This window comes from Rhinatrema bivittatum, chromosome 7 (assembly GCF_901001135.1).
Source record: "Rhinatrema bivittatum chromosome 7, aRhiBiv1.1, whole genome shotgun sequence".
NCBI classification, from domain to species: Eukaryota; Metazoa; Chordata; class Amphibia; order Gymnophiona; family Rhinatrematidae; genus Rhinatrema; species Rhinatrema bivittatum.
This window is the reverse complement of record NC_042621.1, coordinates 248185691-248209166: the sequence shown is the minus strand read 5'-3', so window position 1 is coordinate 248209166 and position 23476 is coordinate 248185691. Positions and strand designations below refer to the sequence as shown.

Here is a 23476-nt window from a genome sequence, read left to right as displayed (position 1 = left end):
TCTGTCAATGTTTCTAGAAACTTTTGACTGGCACTGTGTGCCCACTGAGCATGCTCAGCATGCCATAATATTCTCAGCCACAGGGGTCTCCCTTCAATCTTCTTTTTTCCGTGGAGCTGTTAGCCTCGCGGTTAAATTGGAGTCCTGTGAGGTGATTTTCACCATATACAAAAAAAAGTTCTGAAAAGAACCGAAAAACTTCGACACCACAAGGGTCTCCCATTTTTTTATATCACAGTAAGTTTTTCTCTTTTTGCCGTCTGTTCCGTACAGTGTTGTTTAGCCTAAAGTCGTCGACGGCTGTCCGACTTAATGGCTACGGGATTCAAGAAATGCCCGATTGGTTGTCGTACTTTGTCATCATGGACCCACACTTAGAGTATGTGCTCTGTCTCTGTGACAAACACCACGTCCTATCCTGCCTGAAATGTGCCGAGATGACACTGAAGGGCAGAAGACTCCGGATGGAGAAAATGGAACACCTGTTCCATCTGCAGTTAATCCCCTCAACATCGACGTTCACTCAGTCGTTTCCAGCTGGAGCGATCCGTAAGGTCATCCTTAAGAAGCGAAGACCGGATGAAGCGGGGGATAGGTCATCACCATCCCCGTCAGTTTCCTCGATAAAATCGCTGTTGGGCATCGAAAAAGGCATCGAACTCAAACAGAAGCATAGTCATCGGAGGCCTCATGATCCTGAGACCGACTCGATAACCGGCGGTCCATCGAAGGATCCTGGATCAGTGTCTAAGAAACCTCGGAGGGACGATGCTTCATCGAGGCCTTCCACTCCACTGCGATCCCCACCGATACCGGTGCTGGGAACCGTACCTCCCCAGGGCCCTGCGGAGGTACCGGAATCGCCATCACTGCCTCTCCCCATAGCTGCTCTGGTCTCACCAGCTATGCAGGCGGAACTGGACGGCTATATCCTCTAGGCAGTTAGGAATGCGCTCCTCGACACGATGCCAGCGCCATCGCCACTCCTGTCTCCATCGATTCCATCGACGCCGGTACCCATACCATTCCTGGTTCCATCGGAGACTCCTTCGATGGTACTTCCAATATCCTCACCGGTCCCATCACCGATTCCACCGATACAGATGCGGACTTATCTTTTTTTTTGTGCCAATTTTGGCAAAATTAGATACGCTCATCGGCGCAATCCCTGTAAAACCTCAGGAAGTACCGATGCCACCCAGGGAAAAAGATACTGTTGAAGAATCACCGATTCCTGAGCCCATTCCGGGTCCATCGGCGGTTCCACGCCCTGTTCCACCAATGTCTCCATTGTTTCCATCGATGCCTAAGAAACAACCATCGATGCCATCGGGGCATACAATGCCTAGACCACATACACCGGATACGTGGAAGGATACTGACACCGACACCTCTTCAGAAGAGGTCCTATCGGAACCATCTCCTCCAGAAGAACGAAGAAAATCCCCTCCGGAGGATTTATCCTTCTCTACCTTCATTAGGGATATTGCGGACACCATTCCCTTTCAGCTACAGTCAGAACAGGACGTCAGACAAAAAACATTAGAAGTGTTGCAATTCGTGGACCCACCTAAGGAGGTATTAGCAATACCAGTCCACGAAGTTCTCGTAGATTTACTACACAGGCTATGGGAACATTCATGCTCCATACCTCCAGTCAACAAGAGGACTGATGCCACATTCCAGGATTCCAGAAGACTCAACTACCTCACCAGTCAGTGGTAGTTGAGTCAGCACAAAAGAAGTCAAACAGGCTAAAAACTCATTCCTCAACTCCCCCAGGAAGAGACAACAGATTCCTTGACAACATAGGTAGTTAGTTTCCAGGATTGCGTCCTACCAATTATATATGACGCAATACCAGCGTAACTTATGGAAGCAAATACAAGAACTCTCTGAAACTCTTCTCCAGCAATTTCAGGAATCTTTCTCTGACATAATTCATAAAGGTCTGGAAGCGGGCAAATACGAGGTTCATGCAGCATATGATAGTTTTGAAATGGCATCAAGACTATCAGCCACTGGGATAAGTGCTTGAAGATGGGCCTGGCTCAAGGCCTCAGATTTGAGACCTGAAATTCAAGAGAAATTGGCTGACCTCCCTTGTGCAGGGGACAACCTCTTCGGAGACAAGGTGAAGGAAGCGGTTTCCCTCCTAAAGGAACATTCAGAAACCCTAAAACAACTTTCTTCAGTTCCTCAGGAGTCTCAAATACCACCCAGAAGACTCCCGAGAGAGGAATCCAAACGTCCGTATTATAGACCTAGGCGTTATTATCCACCTCCGGCCCGGGGACGCTCATCCAGACCAACTCAGAGAACACAGTCTCGTCAATTTATTTATTTATTTATTTATTTATTTAAGAGCTTTTTTATACCGGCATTCATGATACAATCATATCATGCCGGTTTACAGATAACAAGGGGTGCAGTAACTTTGTACAAATAACCAGTGCATAAGAAACAATAAAGTTACAATATAACAGGGTTGCTAGAACTGGTGGAGCATGGAGACAATAATTAAAGAAATTATACAGAAGTAAAATATGTACAATGAACAGTATTTACATTATGCTTATGTTAATGGATATTAGACTCTGGAAAGGCTTGTTTAAATAGCCAAGTCTTAAGCCTTTTTCTGAATGTTAATAAGCATGACTCTAGACTGAGGTCAGTTGGTAATGTGTTCCAGAGAGAGGGACCCGCAGTAGAAAAGGCCCGATTTCTGAGTTGTAGATGTTGTGTGGATTTGGTAGGGGGGATGAGCAGGGACCCTCTGTAGGCTTCTCTGATGGGTCTGGATGATGTGTGTAGTCTGAGGGGGATTTGGAGGTTGAGAGGGGCTTGGGAATGGATGGTTTTATGGATGATGGTAATGGACTTGTGAAGAATTCTGAAGTGTATAGGTAGCCAGTGTAGATTTTTTAAGATAGGAGTGATGTCTCTTCTTCTGGAGTTTGTCAGGATTCTAGCTGCTGCATTCTGGAGCATCTGAAGTGGTTTTATGGATGAGGCCGGGAGACCTAGCAAGATAGAGTTGCAATAATCTATCTTGGAGAATATGACGGCTTGTAGGACTGTTCTGAAGTCATGAAAGTGTAGGAGAGGTTTCATTCTTTTTATTACTTGTAGCTTGTAGAAGCAATTCTTGGTGGTATTGTTGATAAATGTTTTTAGATTCAGGTGATTGTCTATTATTACTCCTAGGTCTCTTGCTTGTGAGACAATGGTATTGGATGGGGCAATTTGCAGGGAGTTGCTGTATTCGGGAGTGATGAGGAGGAGTTCTGTTTTGGCTGAGTTTAGTATTAGATTTAGGTTGGCGAGGAGACTGTTTATCTCTCGGAGGCAGTTATCCCAGTGTTTCAGTGTTTTGGTGAGAGATTCTTTGATGGGTATCAGAATTTGCACGTCGTCTGCGTAAAGGAAATGTTTTAGTTGTAGTTTGGTTAGCAATTGGCATAGGGGAAGCAGGTAGATGTTGAATAAAGTAGGGGATAGGGAGGAGCCTTGAGGAACTCCTAGCGAGGAATTGTAGCGGGGGGATTCTTTGTTATTGATTCTCACTTTGTAACCTCTGTTACAAAGGAATGTTTTGAACCATGTGTGTGCCGAGCCTGTTATTCCAATGTCTGATAGGCGATTGAGGAGGATAGTATGGTTTACAGTGTCGAATGCCGCCAACAGGTCTAGACGAATTAATAAGAAAGATTGTCCTTTGTCCAAACCCATGGTGAGGTGGTCTGTTAGCGATAAGAGTAGGGTTTCAGTGCTTAAAGCCTTGCGGAACCCATATTGGGAGGGGTATAGTATTTCATGATCTTCAAGGTAGTCTGAGAGTTGTGAATTGACCAGTTTTTCCAAAATCTTTGCTATGAAAGGCAAGTAAATCAAGACAACCTAGGACTCAACCTCCTCCTCAAACAGGAGCAACATCAGGGTTTTGAGACACTGCCAGAGAGCAGCAGCCTGTCTACCAATCCGACCCCAAGTTTGCCAGTAGGAGGTCAGATTGCTTTCTTCCAACACAATTGGTCTCACATTACCACAGACCAATGGGTACTCTCCATTACATCTCAGGGGTACCACTTGGACTTTCTCACTGTACCAAACAACACTCCACCCACCTCATTTTGGACAGTAAACAACCAATCCACACTCTTACAAACAGAATAATCCACCCTTCTGAGAGCCAGGGCCGTGGAACCAGTTCCCCGGCCTCAGCAGGGCAGAGGATTCTACTCCTGTTATTTCCTCATTCCAAAGAAAACAGGAGGCCTACGTCCCATCCTAGACCTCAGAAATCTCAACAAATTTCTGAGAGAAGAAAAATTCAGGATGGTTTCTCTGGGCACCATGTTACCTCTACTTCAAAAAGGAGATTGGCTCTGTTCTCTGGATCTATAAGATGGTTATGCTCACATTCCAGTATTCCCTCCTTATTGCAAATACCTATGATTCCTAGTGGGAAATCATCAACATTTCCAGTACAGGGTGCTACCATTCGGCCTTGCCTCAGATCCTCGAGTGTTCACAAAGTGTCTAGCAGTGGCAGTTGTCCATCTACCCAAGCAAGGCGTACCCGTGTTTCCTTACCTAGACGATTGGCTCATCAGAAGCCAAACAAAACAAGGAGCTCTCAACTCTCTCAAGCTCACAATAACTACTCCATTCCTTGGGATTCCTCATCAACTACCAGAAATCCCATTTCACACCATCTCACCTGTTACAATTCATCGGAGCAGAATTAAACACCATAACAGCAAAAGCTTACCTTCCAAAAGACCGTGCACAGGCACTAGCTTCGTTAGCAGGCTCTCTACATGCACGCACACAAATAACAGCTCATCAATGTCTCACTTTACTGGGTCACATGGCGTCCACAGTTCACATCACTCCTATGGCCAGATTAGCCATGAGATTCACGCAATGGACACTCAAAACACAATGGATGCAAGCCATCCAACCGCTTTCTTATCCAATTCAAGTCACGCAGAAACTAAAATTCTCGCTCCTATGGTGGACAGCCATGAACAGCTTGCTCAAGGGCCTACCTTTCCAACAACCTCTTTCGCAAGTGACCTTAACTACAGATGCATCCACCTTAGGGTGGGGAGCACACATTGTTCATCTGTAGACTCATGGTACTTGGACAAAACTCAAAGCCACATTTCAGATAAACTTCCTAGAGCTTCGAGCTATACGTTATGCGCTGCATGCGTTCAAGGACTGCCTTTCCCACAAGACTGTTCTGATACAAATAGACAACACAGTAGCCATGTGGTACATCAACAAACAGGGAGGTACGGGCTCGTATCTCCTTTGTCAAGAGGCAGCTCAGATTTGGGACTGGGCCCTAGCACATTCAATGCTTTTACGGGCCACTTATCTAGCAGGAATTCACAATGTACTGGCAGATTGCCTCAGTCGTCAATTCCAACCTCACGAGTGGTCTCTGGATCCAGAAGTGGCGACCAAGATTTTTCATCATTGGGGCCAACCAACAGTGGACCTCTTTGCATCACAAGTGAATTACAAAGTGGACAATTATTGCTCCCTGTTCAAGCAGACACACCACTTACCCAGGGATGCCTTTGCTCGCCACTGGAACTCAGGCCTTCTATACGCGTATCCACCGATACTGCTAATAACCAAAACTCTAGTGAAGCTACAACAGGACAAAGGGTTCATGATACTCATAGCCCCATATTGGCCTCGACAAATATCGTTTCCCATACTTCTAGACCTCTCGATCAGAGACCCAATTCGCCTGGGCATAGCACCCACTCTCATAACTCAGGATCAGGGCAGGTTGCGCCATCCCAACCTTCAATCCCTATCCCTCACAGCATGGATGTTGAAAGCTTGATTCTACAACCTTTTAATCTTTCAACTAATGTCTCTCAAGTGCTTGTAGCTTCACATAAACCCTCCACACGAAAGAACTGTCGCGCTAAATGGAAAAGGTTCACCACGTGGTGCACACAAAATAGTATTAACCCTTTTTCCTGCACTACATCATCTCTATTAGACTATCTATGGCATCTCTCAGACTCGGGTCTTCAGACCTCATCGGTAAGAGTACATTTAAGTGCAATCTCTGCTTATCATGATACTATTGGAGATGCACCAATATCAGTACAACCCCTAGTTAGATTTATGAGAGGTTTAATTTAACTTAAACCTCCACACCGGCCACACAATGGGACCTTAATGTGGTCTTAACAAGGCTCATGCGTTCTCCTTTTGAACCCATGGATTCCTGTGATGATAAATTTTTCACATGGAAGACTATTTCTTAATAGCCATCACATCTGCAAGAAAAGTTAGTGAATTGCAAGCACTTGTCACATACTCACCTTACACAAAATTCCTACGTGATCGAGTGGTACTCTGTGTACACCCAAAATTTCTTCCAAAGGTAGTTACGGAATTCCATTTGAATCAATCTATCATCTTGCCTACTTTCTTCCCAAAACCACACTCTCATCAAGGAGAGAGGGCTTTACACACCTTAGACTGTAAGCGTGCACTTGCGTACTACTTAGATCGCACTACAGCCCATAGAAAATCCAACCAGCTCTTTGTTTCTTTTGATCCAAACAAGCCTGGAAAAGCAGTAGGCAAACAAACTCTATCAAATTGGCTAGCAGATTGCATACAGTTTTGTTATGAAAAAGCAGGCCTTCCTCTCCAGCGGCGAGTAAAGGTGCACTCAGTACGAGCAATGTCAACCTCAGTAGCACACTATCATTCTGTGCCAATAACTGACATATGTAAGGCCGCAACATGGAGTTCTCTTCACACATTTGCGGCTCACTACTGTCTCGACAAAGGACGACAAGATTCAGCCTATGGACAATCTGTCTTAAAGAACTTGTTTCCAGTATAATCCCAACTCCTTCCACATCCAACTTTTCGTGATTTCAGGCTGCCTCATTTTTCCCAACAGTATACCAGTTGTTCTGCCTGTTGCACAAGTTGTACACTGTTGGTCCAATACAAAGATGACTCAGCCTGTAGCTTGCTAATCACCCATATGTGAGGACTAGCATCCTGCTTGTCCTGGGATAAAGCAAAATTGCTTACCTTGTAATAGGTGTTATCCCAGGACAGCAGGATGTAGTGCTCACGAAACCCACCCGCCACCCCACGGAGTTGGGTCAGATACGTTTTATTATTTTATTTTTGGCTAACGCTAATTGCTACAAAACAGACTGAAGGGACCCCTGTGGCTGAGAATATCATGGCATGCTGAGCATGCTCAGTGGGCACACAGTGCCAGTCAAAAGTTTCTAGAAACTTTGACAGAGGTTTTTTCCGTATAGGGCTCCATTACTGATGTCACCCATATGTGAGGACTACATCCTGCTGTCCTGGGATATCACCTATTACAAGGTAAGCAATTTTGCTTTATAACAGTCTCCACGATTTTTCCTTGCGCTGAAGTCAAGCTCACCAGTCTATAATTTCCCAGATCACTCCTGGATCCCTTTTTAAATATAAGGGTTACATTCTCCATCCTCCGCTCTTTGGATACGTTGGATGATTTTAATGATAGGTTGCAAATTAATTGAAATAGGTCTGAAATTTCATTTTTTAGTTCTTTCAGAACCCTGGGGTGTATACCATCTAGTCCAGGTGCTTTACTACTCTTCAGTTTGTCAATCAGGCCTCCCACATCTTCCAGGTTCACCGTGATTTGGTTCAGTTGATCTGAATCATCACCCATGAAAAGCTTCTCCAGAATGAGTATCTCTCCAGCATCCTGAAGCAAAGAAATTGTTTAATTTTTCCACAGTGGCCTTGTCTTCTCTAAATGCCCCTTTATCCCCTTGATCATCCAACAGTCTATCCGATTTCCTCACTGGCTTTCTGCTTCGGATATATTTAAAGTTTTATTGTGAGTTGTCTCTAAGACCAACTTCTTTTCAAATTCTCTCTTAGCCTGTCTTATCAATGTATGTTTATCCTATTTTCTTCTGATGGATCCTTCTTCCAATTTTTGAATGAAGATCTTTAGGCTAAAATAGCCTTTCACCTCACCTTTTAACCATGCCGGTAATCCTTTTGCCTTCCTTCCACCTTGCTTAATGCACAGCTGGACTGTGCTTCTAGAATGGTACTTTTTAACAATGTCCACGTCTGTTGCACACTTTTTACCTTTGTAGCTGCAAATTTCATTATTTTTTTCTAACTTTTTCTCATGACAGTTTCCCACTAGAGCCGTGGATTTACTTATTGTCCCCCTTCCTGTCATTAATTCGAATTTGATCATATTATGATCACTATTGTCAAGCAGCCCCACCACTATTACCTCTCTTACCAAATCCTGTGCTCCACTGAGAATTAAATCTAAAATTGCTCCCTCTCTCTTTGGTTCCTGAACCAATTGCTCCATAAACATCTTAGCCCACTCACTCACCCACCCCTCCTCCTATCTGCCTCTCCGCTTTCTCCCCTATTCTTCCCCCCTGGCAAAGACTCCGAAATACAGTTATAAGTTCCCCTCCTCCACTCTAAGCTTATCCTACCCTTACCCTGTCTCTCCCTCCCCTCCCCCCCCCACCCCCCCCCCCCCCCCCCCACACACACACACACACACACCTCTCCCTTTCACTGCCATCAATGGTCTGGTACCTACCAGCCCACCTGTACATGTATTATCTATTGTTAATTTATATTCTTCAAATGTTCCTATCAAATTTCTCTCTTTCCCTATCTTTCCTACTGCTGTCCTCTCTCCTCCTTCATTGCTGCTCCCCCCTTCCCCATCCCTGTTTATTGTATTTCACACTCTTGTTAATTTGTTTACAATGTAAACTGGCATGATGTTCCGACGAATGTCGGTATATAAAAATCAACAAAAAAATAAAATAAATAAAAACTAAAACTAGCAAATGTTGGAATTGCAGGCCCTTTCTAGTAGGGAGCCCTTTTTGAGGTTCTTGGTGAAAGTGTCTTGTCTGCACAGTTCCCTCATTGTTGCTGAAGGTGGTGTCTCAGTTCCATCTTAGTAGTTGGATGTTTGCAGAGCACTCAGTTGGTATCTGAAGGTGGCTAATCCATTTCGGAAATTGAATCATTTTTATGCTTTTTAATGGGCCTCGCAAGGGTGAAGCAGTTTTGAAAGCTTCATAGCCAGGTGAATTAAAGAAGTGATCAATGCAGCATATATTGCTAAGGGTTTTCCACTGCCTATGGGGCTCAGAGTATATTTTGTTAGGGCTCAGGCCTTATCTTGGGTGGAGCTCCGGTTGGTGTCTCTCTTGTAGAGGTTTGTAGAGTGCTTTTTCAAAGCACTATTGCTTGGATGTTCAAGCAATGGAAAATGCTGTTTTGGGCTCAAGCGTCCTGAGCAGGACTGGATGTTCCCATTCAGTCTGAGGGATAGCTTGGGTATATTCCATGCATCTGGACTGGTCTGGCTGGATTATGAGGGAGAAGTTTAGCTCTAACTGATTCCTTTAATCCATCCAGACCAGTCCAGAACCCTTCCAGATGCAGTTATGATGCAGATTTTTCATTATGAATCTGCCTATTCACAGAGCTATGTTTTAGTTCGCCATGAATGGCCTGGTTTAATTTTTTTAATTCTTTGTTGGGTAAAGTTTCTCTCTGTGCATACTTTAGAAGCCTCCGAGGTAGAGAAGTGTAGGAAGTTGCTGGTTCCTTTTTAGCTTGATACTAAGAATACTAGCAGGCTGTTGTAAGCATGGGTCTGCTATATGGGGTGACATCAGCAAGCCTGTTCTGTCTCCATCAGCTGATAGGGAAGTGACTGGACTGAAATGAAATTAGCAGTAAGACTAATTTATCCTTTCAGGATGTTCACAGCGAATATGCATGAGGTATATTTGTACGCACTATCCCTATTTTATGCAAATATATCATGCATATTCATTGACATTTCATGAAAACCATATCTGTTAGTGGCACTCCAGGAGTGGAATTGCCTACCCCTGATGTAAGTTGGCTATTTTGTATATTTTGTGTTAATTTAATGGACCAGTCCACTTATGGGTTATTTTGTTTTGCCTTTTTAAAATTCAGTAATATACAGTCTGCATATTGTATTTTGCTTATTTATCTTTAATTGCAGAAATTAAACGGTACCCTTTTTTCTTCAGAATCAAAAGTAACTGTTTCTAAGACTGAAGAGAAGAGAACTATCACAGGAAAAGAGTTGAAAGAAACTGAAATAGAGCATTCCCATATGTCACAAAAGTCACAGAACGTAATGAAAATGGAAGGCTCCAAAGGAAAAACTAATGGAAGATCTGTCAGAAAAAGATGGCTTACTGAAGCACCAGAGTACATTTCTGATACTAAAACTAAGCCAAGAAAGAAGCCACAGAAGAAACTAAACCAGAAGCTGAGTAAAAGTGACACTGAAAAACTTCCTGTTGAAAATGCTCAAGCCACTTATATACAGGCTACTCAAGAGGCTACTTTATCTGTTGAAGAAACCAGCAAATCCAGTTTACCCAAGAGAAGGGGACGATCACAAAAAGAAAAAATTGAAGAATACTCAGCTTTAGCAGATGTTAAAGCATTAGAAAAAAATGAACAAACAAAAGAAAGCGTAAATGAAACCCAAAAGAATGACGTTTGTTCTGAATCTTCAGCAACAGAGAATATCAGAAAAGGAAGGAGAAAAAAGAATGCAGAAGAAAACCCCATATCAGAAATTCCAAATCAAACAAAACTTCATAAAATGGATGGTATATTGGAAGTAGAAGAAACTGCGAAAAGAGCCACAAGAGCCAGGAGGAATGTGCCACAATCTTTAAGAGAACAAGATCTTAGAAATTCTGTGTCTCAAATTTCAAAACAAAAACAAGAAAATAAGTCTCCAAGTATGAAAAAGAATTTGCTGATTTGTGAGGAATTAACTCTGAATAATTCTTTACTGAAGCAAACTGATGTCACTGAAACAGTCCAGGTTAAAAAATCTGTGCAGTGGCATCCTTTGCTGATTGACTTGAAAGCATCTGTCAGAAAGAGGAAACTTAATCAAGAAAGTACAGGCGATGAAAAAGAGATTTCATCAACTATGAGGAGTCTCAGAGAAAAAAGTAAATTGGATTTGCAGCAATGTTTAGTACCAGCTAAAAGACCCAGACGAGAGAAAACGGGGAATAACCATGTTTCTACAGGAACAGATTTTGCTGTTGAAAGAAAACAAACCAGAAGGCAGACAGCAAAGAATGCACAAAAGACTACTCAGCAAGTGATTGCCAACAGTACTAATGAAATTGTTACAGAAACAAAAAAACTTAGAAATGCAAAGCAGAAAGCATTTGAATCTACAGCAACAGTTCAATCTCAACGACTTCAAAAGATGACACGTAAAGCACAGCAACACAGAGAAACCAAATCTGAAACTATTATAAGTGGTCAAGAAAAGACTAAAGAGTTGGTGGTTGATATTAAGAATGTGGGAAAATCTTTGGAAGATCAGACAGATGGAATGCCTGCTTCTAAAGTGAGCCGAGCAACAAAAAAAATTGATAAAGTATCATCAATTAAAGCAGCTTCATCTGTCAATGGGGCAAAAGCTGATAGAGGAAAAAATCAAATAACTGATCAAAGATCACCACTTGAAGGATCACTATCTGAGCCGGTTTTGAGCCTTGATTCTAATCCCCCAGTAAACAAACAGTCAGAAAGTAAACGAAATGCTAATCCAAGGTTTAGACAGTGCATGACAGCTATTAAAAATATACCTGGTACAAATACTGATTTGGGTGAGAATTTATACACCATTAAAAAAAAGGCTGCTAAGATAGAAACTACTACTGTATTAACTAGAAGGAAAGCATCAGTCACAAAAACATTGGAGGAAATGAAGAATATGTCTAATCTTCAACCTAGTAATAGGAGAACTAGAAGGCAAATTTCTGGTGATACTGTCATCCAGGAAACGATGGCAAATATTACAAAAGAACCATCCAATAATGTAAGAAGGACACGGAAGAGAAAATTAACAAATGAAGAAGTTGTCATTGAAATACAACAGGAAAATCAACTTGAAAGCATTTCTGAAAGTGTTGCAAAGTCAGGTCATAGAGCAAAATCTTTAAAAAAGCAAGCCAAACAAAAAGAGGCAGATTTTGGCTGTTATGCCCAAGATGAAGTTTCTGCTACAGGTGGGAGACAGTCTGGGAAGATTAATGATATACCATCGCTAAAGGAGATGAAAGCAACAGCATGCAGTGTAGGCGGAGGCAAAGTTGATAAGAGTGAAAAAGAGAATCCTAAAAGAGGTCGCAGCCAGGCTATTGAGAAGAATCCTCCATTAAGTCTATCAAGAAGAGGCAGAAAGAAGAAAGCTACAAGTGAAGTCCGCACAGATAGTCCTGTTAAGTCTATTTCTTCCAGAAGAAAACCTAGTTTGGCTGATAGAACTCAAGCAAAGACACTGAAAATGGGTAAGCAAATTATAACAAATTTTGAGGAGGAGCTATAATTTTGTTACAGCTTACATTGTCATGTGAAATCTTAATTACAAAAAAGTGGAATACAACTCATACTTATAAAGTAGTTAGATAAGGTGTCATATAATGCTGCAATTGATATGTATACAGAAATATAGCAAGCATGCACCAACTTAGAATCATACACCTAGTCCAGTTTTTAATATGATCTCTTTAGAGAAAATTGTTTCAGAAACTAAAATAAGTGCATAAGCTAACAATAAGTTCGAAGGCCCCAACTTTTACGGTTTGGGGAACAAATAAACATGGGGGTAACTTGCTGCTATGACTTTTATTACCCTTAATCACTAACAGGCCGATTCAGTAAAGTCCGCGGGAGAGCAGACAAACGCCCGCTCTCCTGGCGCGCGCACCGACCCCTCACCGGTGCGCACAATTCAGTATTCAAATGAGGTGGCAGCTGTCAGCGGGTTTAACAGCCGACGCTCAATTTTGCCAGCGTCGGTTCTCAAGCCTGCTGACAGCCACGGGCTCAGAAACCGGACGCTGGCAAAATTGAGCATCCGGTTTTCGGCCCGACAGCCGCGGGCCAAATTAATTTTTTTTAGTCGGAGGGTGCACAGAAAAGCAGTTTTTACTGCTTTCTGTGCACTTTCCCGGTGCCGGAAGAAATTATTTATTTATTTATTTATAACTTTTATATACCGAGGTTCAATTAACAGAATTAATTATCACTTCGGTTTACATTACAACCAGCAAACGACAACAATGACATAGTCTTGTCTTACATTGAAACAAGGTGGAGAAACCTGGATAAACATAACTTGGGAGAAAGCAGTGATAGTGTCTTGACTTTCATTGAACAGTGTGGAGAAAAACTTGTATAAACATCATTTGGGAGAAAGCGAAGTGAAAGCGTGGTGAGATGTACTAGAAGGGTGAAAAAACCGGTATGGCGGGGTTGGTTAAAGGGGGGAGAAGGGGATGAAAATAGCGGCTTTGTTACAAATACTTAGGATACTTGAAGGAACGCTTAGATCAGGACAGACAGGTGGGGCTGAGGCGGAAAAGAGTGGTTATGGGAAGCTTGGCCAAACAGCAAAGTCTTAAGTCTCTTCTTGAAGCTTGGCCAAACAGCAAAGCTTGGTTATGGGAAAGCTTGGCCAAACAGCAGAGTCTTAAGTCTCTTCTTGAAGGTGATTGGACATTGTTCAAGCCTTAGGTCAGGTGGGAGCAGGTTCCATTGCTTGGGGCCAGAAGCGGACAAGCTCTTTTGCTTAAGGAAGTTTTGATAGTAGATGCTTGAAGAGTACCTCTCTGAGCTAGTCTTAGAGGACAGGAGGAGTGGAGTTGCAAAAGAATTGTGAGGTCCAGTGGAGTGATGTTGTGTATGGCCTTGTGAGTGACTGTTAATAGTTTATAAAGGATTCTGAACTTTATTGGGAGCCAATGTAACTTCCTTAAAATCGGGGTTATATGGTCCCTTTTATTGGATTTTGTGAGAATCCTTGCAGTTGCGTTCTGTAACAACTGGAGAGGCTTAAGTGAGATATCTGGAGGCCGTGAAGAAGTGCATTGCAATAGTCAATTTTTGAGAAAATGATAGATTGTAAGACTGACCTGAAATCCTGGAAATGGAGGAGGGGTCTTAGCCTTTTTAGAACTTGGAGTTTAAAGTAACACTCCTTTACCGTGTTGTTGAAGAAGCCTGTGTAGCTCATTTGGCTGTCCATGATTACCCCAAGGTTTCTGACTTTGGGGGAAAAGGAAGGAAACACTGAAGGTTGTAGGTTGTTTAGCGGTAAGCTGCCATCTTGTGTGATTAGTAGGAACTCTGTCTTGTCGACGTTGAGTATCAAATTGAGGTTCGAGAGGAGGTTATTAATGGAGAGTAGACAGGCGTTCCAACGGAGAATGGTTTTTTGCAGAGAGTCTGTAATCGGTATCAGGATTTGGACGTCGTCTGCATATAAGTAATGGGTTAGCTTCAGCTCAGAGAGAAGTTTGCACAGTGGGAGAAGATAGATGTTGAATAATGTAGGGGATAACAATGATCCTTGTGGAGCTCAAAGGGTGGAGATGAAAGGGGGGGATTCTTTGCTGTTGATCTTGACTTTATATTGCCTATTCTGAAGGAAGGATTTGAACCAATTTAGGACAGTGTTTTTGATGCTGATCTCCGTTAGTCTTTCAATGAGACACTGATGGTTCACTGTGTCGAATGCGGCCGATAAGTCTAGGAGGATGAGCAGGCAGGGCTGTTTCCTTTCTAGGTTCATGAGGATGTTGTCTGAAAGAGATATAAGGAGGGATTCCGTATTTCTAGCTTTACGAAATCCAAGTTGTGCTGGAGAAAGGATGTTGTTATTGTCCAGGAATTCAGAGAATTGTTTATTGACTATTCTTTCCAGGATCTTAGCGATGATTGGAAGGTTTGCAATCGGGCGAAAGTTTGCTGGGTTGTCTGTGGAGAGGTTTGTTTTTTTTAGTAGGGGTTTTAAGATGGCAAGTTTGAGTAGTTCAGGGACATGACCCTGGGCTAAGGAGGCATTGATGATTTGCGAGAGAGGCTTGGAGACTTCACTGGCAATCGCTATGAGAAGATTGGCTGGAATCGCATCAAATGGGTGGGGGGCTGGCTTTAGTTTCCTTAGTAGTGTTTCTATTTCTAGAGAGGAAGTAGATTTGAATTCCTCAAGGCATGCCGTATGAGGCGATGAGGCAGTGGGTAGTTGCTTAGACTTGGAGTTGAGAAGCGGAGCTGCGAGGAGAGGAAGTGGTTGGCCAGGAGATGTTTTCACTATGCGGGAGGCAAGTAAGTTAGCTATTTTATCCTTGAAATAGTTGGCAAGTTCAATGGATTTGAGTGCTGCTTTGTCGTCTGGAATTGCTGGAACTGGTGGTTTGGTGAGCGAAGAAACCAGGGAGAAAAGGGTTTTTGGATCAAAGATGAAGTGGATTTTCTGGGAGTAGAAATCTCTTTTTGTCTGAAGAATGGCGATCCTGTATTGGTGCATGAGAGATTTAAAAGACGATAGGTTTGAGGACGAAGGATTCCTGCGCCAGTTCTGTTCCCTTTTTCTGAGTTCACGCTTCATGGATTTTAATTCTGGAGTGAACCAAGGTTTTTTCTTGTCCTTATTAGAGAGGATGACTTTGGTTTTGAGGGGGCAGGTCGAGTCCGCCACATTGTTTGTGATTTTGGTCCAAAAGGATAAGGCCGTATCTGCGTCAGTAAGGTCAATTAGGTTTAACTCCGGGGTGAGGTGAGAGATTAGGGTTTCCTAGTTGCATAATTTTCTGAATTGTATTGTGGCTTTCTTTGTGGCTGAAGGAGTAGGATGTTGGTTAAGGAAGGAAGTGGAGATAAGCTTGTGGTCCGACCAGGGAATTGGCTGACAGACACTATGCGATGCTTGGGTTAGGCTTTGGTTAATGAAGATTAAATCCAAGGTGTGCCCTGCTTTGTGAGTGGGTTCATTTATGAGTTGTTTGAAACCCATGCAGGAAAGAGTGTTGAGGAAGGATTCACAGTTGGGGGAACGCAGGGTGGCGTCCACATGAAGATTGAAATCGCCTAACAGGATGGCTGGGGAGTCTGAGTTGATGTATTTAGCTATGTATTCTATTAAAGGAGATGGGTCGGAGTCTAGGCATCCTGGTGGGACATAGGTGAGTCCAATTTGAAGTTGAGACGATTTGAAGACTGCAAATTCAATGGAACGGGATGAAGTAGACGAATGAAGTGTCAGCCCCAGATTTTTGTTGGCAGCGAGGAGCAGACTACCTCCTCTTTTCTTCAGTCTGGGGATGGAGAATATGTCGAATGTGTGAAGAGAGAGTTGATTCAGAAGGACCGTGTCTTCAGGTTTGAACCAAGTTTCTGTGACAGCACATAGGTCTGGAAGATCATCCATGAGGTAGTCGTATAAGAGGTGGGTTTTTTTCGAGAGTGATTGGGCATTTAAAAGAGTTAAGGAGAAAAGGGTAAGACCCAGTAATTGGTTCAGTGGTGAAAGCATGATTGGGATAAGTCTTTTTTGTTGTTTATGTTGTTTGGAAGGTGTTTTGCCAGGATTGGTTGCTGAGAGTCTCCTGTGATAAGGAATGATGGGTATAGTGGAGAGGGGCATGGTGGTTTTCTGAAGTCAAAGGTGAACGGGAGTTTAGGTGGTGTGGGAGCCAAGGATGAAGGATGATTTTACTATTGAGGGAGGCTATAAGAGAGATATAGCTTACTAATGCAACGGTAGATTTTTGGGGCAGCTAGGACTCAAAGTCAGCGGGGTCTGACTTCAGGGGCTGTACGAAGGGGCATACAAAGGGGCAGGCCCCTTTGTCGCGCACGAGAGCCCGAGGATTTAAAGGGCTCTTACCTGGCCTCCTTTTCGATCGCTGTCGTCACTTCCCTTTTTTTTTTTCTTTACCTAGGGCTCTGGCCCTGCTTTACTGACGCTGGTGAGTAGGCGGGACTTGGGCGGTCTGAGACGGAGGGTCAGGCCGCGTGGAGCGATGGCTCTCCCGGACCCCGATGGGTCTCGTGCCGAAATGCACGGGGAGGCAGCGAGGGGAGACTAGCAGCGCAGGAAAGATGTTAGATGTGTGCTGGAGACAAGTAGGATGAGTGCTGGAGACTGATAAGATGAGTGTTGGAGCCCAGGACCCCTGCGGGTCAGCGCCGACAGCGCAGGGCAGACGATGGCAAAAAATTGCTGGCAACGGCAGCACTGGCACTGGAAGGATAATAGTTAGTCTGAGGTGAGCTGGGGAGAATGCCTTCTAACACTGCTCCGGGTGAGAGGATGGGGCTGCCCAGGGGGGGGCGCACAAAGGGGCCTGCCCCTTTGTTGCGCTCCTTCGGCGCGCGGCGCCTAGCTGCGCTGAAGATTTAAATCCCAATCGGGGCTGTCCCCCGATTTGGCTGTCCTGCCCTGCCTTGATTCTTCCGATTGGTTAGCTTGGATCGGAGGCCCGGGTCGGAGGGTAAACCTTGGGCGGAAGGCAAGGGCTGCCTCGCGGTTGGCGTCGGAGGCAACGACTAGGGTAAGTGAAATTTAATACCTTTGGGTCGGCGCTAATTTCTGAAAGTAAAATGTGCGGCTTGGCTGCACATTTTACTTTCTGTATCCCGCGTGCATACCTAATAGAGCCATCAACATGCATTTGCATGTTGAGGGCGCTATTAGGTGCCGCGGGTTGGACGCGCGGTTTCCTCCCCTTACTGAATAAGGGGTAAGGGATGACAGAAGGGGTGGCAAACTAGGTATTCCACAAGTGGGAGTCACCTGTGGTAGGTATATTTGTGGCTGTTCTGAACAGAAAGTTTCTGTAGTTCTGTTGGGAGCAGGGGGCAAACTAGCCTTAGATTTAATTTCCTTGTATTAGGGGAAGGATCTTCGGTGTGCATATCCTCCTATTCTTCTAGTAGCAAAGACTTTTCCAAAACTGAAAGGAACCTGGGAACTATGATACTTTTAGTTCCCTTTTGACCAAAATAGATTTGGTTCCCACTCCTTTAGGGTAGTGATTCTCAACTTTAAAAACTGCAAATTGCACTTTCCTAGTGTGTAGCCAGATGGACTCAGGACCAATGGGTATAGTGTACTCCTGATAGCAGATGGAAGACTGAGTCAGATTTCAAAGCTGATGTCAGCCTACATATACCCATGCAGGAAGCTCTGCTCTTCAGTATTTCTCAGTCTCCTAAGTAGATAGGGACACTAAACTCTCTAGAATAGTGTTAGCAATTTTAAACCAAAGAAGAAAGAAAACTTACTTCTAGAAGACGAGCCCCACTCTCCTGCGGTGATACCTAAGGGTCCCTCCCCCAGTCGAGAATTCCTGGTGATTTCCGAGATCCCTCAAAGGCAAACCTCGGTCCGGTAGCCAGCTCCCGGCATGGACTTAGCTCCCAGGGTGGCTGAGAGGCAACGGGTGCAGAATCGAACACGGCGGTGAAGGTAATTCTCTCTCCCTCCGCAGCCAGAGACCGCCCGGCACAAAACTGGGAAATGCCGAGACCAGATAAGGTAGAAACCTCTCTTAAGGCTCCGGTCTCCGAGGCTCGAATAGCCACACAGATCGTCACTTCTGGCGTCTGTTAAATCGGGTTGAGCAGCCCGATCTGGGCTAGACCCCGATCCGGTGCGAGGGTCCACACATGTGGAGACCCTTCGGGGGGGTCGCCATCTTGTCGCATGGTTGTCTGCACCATTTCCCCCCCTTGACCACCGCATTGCCCGTTCAACTGAGCCGTGCGCACAACCAACTTTGCACAGCGGCACGCACATCTGTGCCATGTGCAAAGTGAGCATAACTGTGCTGGGCGCATAGCGGCCCGCATAGACAACCTGAGCGTACAAATATTGCCGTGCGCACAGCAGCACACACATCTTAGCTAGGCGCACATCTTTGGCGCACCCAGAGCGCACAACTAAGCCTCTCGGCACACACACCTATGAGCACAGATGAGTTTTGAAGCTCTCCATGAGCACAAACCATGGCACCGCTGGCCAAGGGACAAGCCCTCTGCCCAGCCTGCCACCTGAGAGCTGCGCAACCTGAAATGGCCTCCTCCCTCTGCCAGCAGTGCAAAGAGGCTGAGGGGGAACCAAAGCAAGGTCTCTCACAGCCAGTAGAGGGATCCGGATCCACTAATGATAGTACCCCAGTCCTCTGTATCTCCAGCTCGGCACCTACACAGGAAGGCTCCTCCGGGGCCTTCACTATAACGCCGCCTGGAATCAACATGGACCCAGGGGCCTTTTCCTGGGTGGAATTCTTCAAAGGGCTGCAAACCTTTGTCCAAGTGCACTTAGAACTGGCTGTGACTCAGTCCCAGTCGCCACCAGAAGCGCAAGACCTTCCAAGCACCTCGGGCCCATCGAGATGTGCCCTTCCTAAGCAAGATCCTCCCTACTGGGGACACAGACACCTCAGAGGACGAGGCTGACTCCCTGCGATTCTTCTCCAAAGACGAGTTACCAGCTCTCATTTATTTTATTTATTTATTTATTTAAAACATTTTATATACCGGCATTCGTTGTGGACATCATGTCGGTTTACAGTCAACAAGTTAAGTTAGGAAAATTACATTTTAACAGGGAGGTTCAAACTGGGAGATGGGGTAACGAAGGCAGCTAAGAAAGACAGAGTAAAAAACCAACAAGGATCCTCGCGGTGAGGAGATGGAATATAACAAAAACATAGTTCCTCAATATGAGAAAAAAGAGAGTAGACATATTGTGGTCTACTTGGCACGGGTTAATGGCTTTCTATTCTGGGTAAGCTTGGGCGAATAGCCATGTTTTCAATTTCTTTTTGAAGTTGTTCATGCAGGGTTCAAGGCGAATGTCAGGCGGTAGTGTGTTCCAGTGGGTGGGGCCTGCAATCGAAAGAGCACGGTCTCGTGTGGAGGAGAGATGGGCTGTTTTCAGGGAGGGCACCAGTAGGGTGCCAGCTTTCACTGTTCTGGTGGGTCGACTGGACTTAGGAGTTGTAAAAGGGAGGTCTAACCAGTTGGAGTTGTGCGTGTGGATTGCTTTGTGGATTATGGTGAGTGTTTTGTAGATAATGCGTGATGTAATGGGGAGCCAGTGTAAGTCTCTGAGGATGGGGGTGATGTGATCATATTTACAGGAGTTTGCAATGAGTCTCGCTGCAGCATGTTGTAGCATTTGTAGGGGTTTAATGGTGGAGTAGGGGAGTCCAATGAGTAGGGCGTTGCAGTAATCCAATTTGGAAGTGATGGTGGCTTGGATAACTGTGCGGAAATCATGGGTGTGTAGGAGAGGTCTCAGTTTTTTGAGCACATTAAGTTTGAAGAAGCAGGCTTTGAGTATAGAGTTTACGTAGTTCTTCATGCTTAATTGATGGTCAAGGATGACTCCAAGGTCACTAACAAAGGGTTGTGTAGAGGGGAGGTTGGGTTTAGTAGTGTAAGGCAGAGAAGAGGAGGTGGATGAATGGGGGGAGATGAGTAGCAGTTCCGTTTTGTTAGTATTGATGGCAAGATGGAGATTAATGAGAAGGGAGTTAATGGCAGTGAGGCATTTCTCCCAATCTTCAAGGGCGTCAGCAAGAGAGTTCTGTATAGGGATGATGATCTGAACGTCATCAGCGTACAGGTAGAACTTGAGTTTAAGGTCGGAGAGGAGGTGGCAAAGTGGAGTGATATAGATGTTGAAGAGGGTTGGAGAAAGTGAGGGGCCTTGGGGGACTCCCTGCTGGAGGGGTTGTGGGGTGGATGTGGCGTTCCCGATTTTAACGGAGAACTTTCTGTTAGAGAGGAAGGATTTGAACCAGGCAAGAGCAAGACCTGAGATGCCAATGTTTTCTAGACGGGTTAGAAGATTATGATGGCTAATGGTGTCGAAGGCTGAAGAGATGTTGAGGAGGGCAAGGAGGTAGCTGTGGCCTTGACCCATGCCTCGTAGGAGATGGTCAGAAAGGGAGAGAAGTAGTGATTCAGTGTTAAAGTGTTTCCGGAATCCAAATTGAGATGGGTGGAGGATCAGATGGTCTTCGAGGTAAGCCATGAGTTGTGAGTTGACCACTCTTTCCAAAAGTTTGGCAATGAAGGGGAGGTTGGAGATTGGGCGGAAGTTGGAGGGATCTTTGGGATCAAGTGAGGGTTTCTTAAGGAGGGGTCTGACTACTGCATGCTTGAGTGCGTCTGGAACGGACCCATGCGCCATACAGCAGTTGATGATGTCTGCTATGGCTTTGACTATAGCATCAGGGATAGCTAGTAGTGCTTTGGAGGGTATAAGGTCTTCAGGATGGGAGGAGGGTTTGAGCTTTTTGAGGATAGATTGGATTTCTATGGTGGAGGTAAAGTCAAGAGAGGGCATGTCCCAGACCCTGAAGACGCTGGACATTCCAGGCTCAGACACCAGAGCGGAACCAAAGATAAACCCCATTTTGGTCTCCCTCATCAGGCCTCATGCTATTTTCCAATGTTGCAAGCCATACGGCAATCGATTGACCTGGAATGGAATGCCCCAGAGGCCAGCTTCAAAGGAGGTTGGGCTCTAGAAGCCCCTATATCCCCTGGAACCGGCGGCTAAGGAACTCTTGCGGTTCCCAAAGGTGGACGATGGTCTGCGCAACCTCCAAACACACAACCATCCCCGTTGAGAGTGGAGCGGCACTAAAGGATGCCCAGGACAGACTTCTAGAATCCATCCTTAAACAGTCCTTTGACGTAGCATCAATGACTCTTCAGATCGCTTCCTGCTGTGCTCTGGTGGCAAGTTCTTGCTTGCTCCTCTCCAGAGACGTAACCACGCCTGGTGAGACTATGGAACCTGCGGTATCCTTCCTCACGGGTGCGACCTCAGACCTAGTGCGCACCTCAGCCACAAACGTCGCCTTGGCAGTGGCAGCCAGAAGACATCTATGGCTCCGAAATCAGTCAGCCGATGCGACATCCAAAGCGAACCTCACGAGGATGCCCTTTAAAGGATGTCTCTTGTTCGGACCTCACGAGGATGCCCTTTAAAGGATGTCTCTTGTTCGGAAGCGAATTGGAGAAGCTAGCCAACAAATGGGGCGAATCTCTAGTACCTCGTCTACCAGAGGACAGGAACAAAAGAAACCAGCGCTCCTCCCCCCCGAAGAACCAAGGGCAGAGGAGCTCAGCACTTTAGACCATACAAGAACACACTACCAAGCACCTTGCCTCGCAGGCAGGGCTCAGTCTTTTTGGAACAGCCACAACAAGAGGGGAGCAGGCTCAGGTACAGACCCATCCACAGGAAGAAGTCATAGGGGGAAGACTTGCCCTCTTCTACCAAAGATGGGTCGCGATAACGTCTGACAAGTGGGTCCTAACCAGCATTCGAGAGGGATACTATCTGGACTTCCACAGCATCCCCCCAGACAAATTTGTGAGGTCACCGTGCCACTCCCACTCCAAGAGGACGGCAGTGGAAACCACACTGGCAAAACTACTCAGCCTAAAGGCGATAACACCGGTGCCCACGCACCAACAAAATACTGGTCACTATTCCATCTAATTTATCGTTCCCAAGAAGGAGGGAACATTCCGGTCCATCCTGGACCTCAAGACCGTCAGTCGTTACTTGAGGGTACCACACTTCCGCATGGAAACCCTACGCTCAGTCATAAGGGCAGTACAGCCGGAAGAATTCCTGACCTCACTGGATCTATCCGAAGCCTATCTCCACATCTCGGTCCATCACGACCATCAGCGCTTCCTACACTTTGCGATACTGGACCATCATTACCAGTTCCGGGCGCTACCCTTCGGACTAGCTACCACACCTCGGACCTTCACCAAAATCATGGTGGTAGTGACAGCAACACTGAGGAAAGGAGGAATCCTCGTACATCCTTACCTGGATGATTGGCTGATCAGGGCAAAATCTCTAGAGGAGAGTCACCAGGCGGCCACCAGAGTCAAGAATCTGCTGCAGAATCTCAGGTGGGTCATCAACACAGCCCTCCCAATCGCTACAGTACCTGGGAGTCCGGTTCGACACCAAGCAGGACAAGATTGTCCTTCCTCCTCCAAGGAGAAGGAAACTGATGGGTCAGCTGTGAAAACTGTTGAACTATGCTCGCCCCAAGGTATGGGACTACCTCCAAGTCCTCGTCTCATGACATCAACCCTGGAAGTCGTTCCATGGGCAAGGACCCACATGCGCCCACTACAACGTTCCCTACTGTCACGATGGAATCAGACGTCCCAGAACTACTCCAATTACCTCCAGCTACCAGCAGAGGTTCAGACCCAGCTCCAATGGTGGCTACAGGAAGACCATCTGAGCAAGGGAATAAAACTATCCCCACCGAACTGGATCTTGTTCACCACGGATGCGAGCCTGCAAGGGTGGAGACCCCACTGTCAGAACTGACGGCCCAGGGACAATGGGACAAGGAAGAGGCAGGATGGGAACATAAACCGACTGGAAGCCTGAGCAGTCAGACTAGCCTGTCTACGATTCGGCCACAGACTCCAGGGCGAGTTTGTCAGTCATGTCGAACAACGCCACAACCGTTGCCTACATCAA

The 23476-nt window shown here is 45.4% G+C and overlaps 1 protein-coding gene across 4 annotated transcripts in view; it reads left to right on the top strand.

The window, feature by feature from the left end:
- Positions 1–23476, top strand: part of MKI67 (marker of proliferation Ki-67) — a 433449-nt gene that overhangs the window by 386568 nt on the left and 23405 nt on the right. For all 4 annotated transcript variants that reach the window (XM_029610010.1, XM_029610009.1, XM_029610011.1 and 1 more), the window contains one exon: positions 10131–12434. In XM_029610010.1, the coding sequence (XP_029465870.1) occupies positions 10131–12434 (2304 nt within the window). The remainder of the gene's footprint in view (positions 1–10130; positions 12435–23476) is intronic.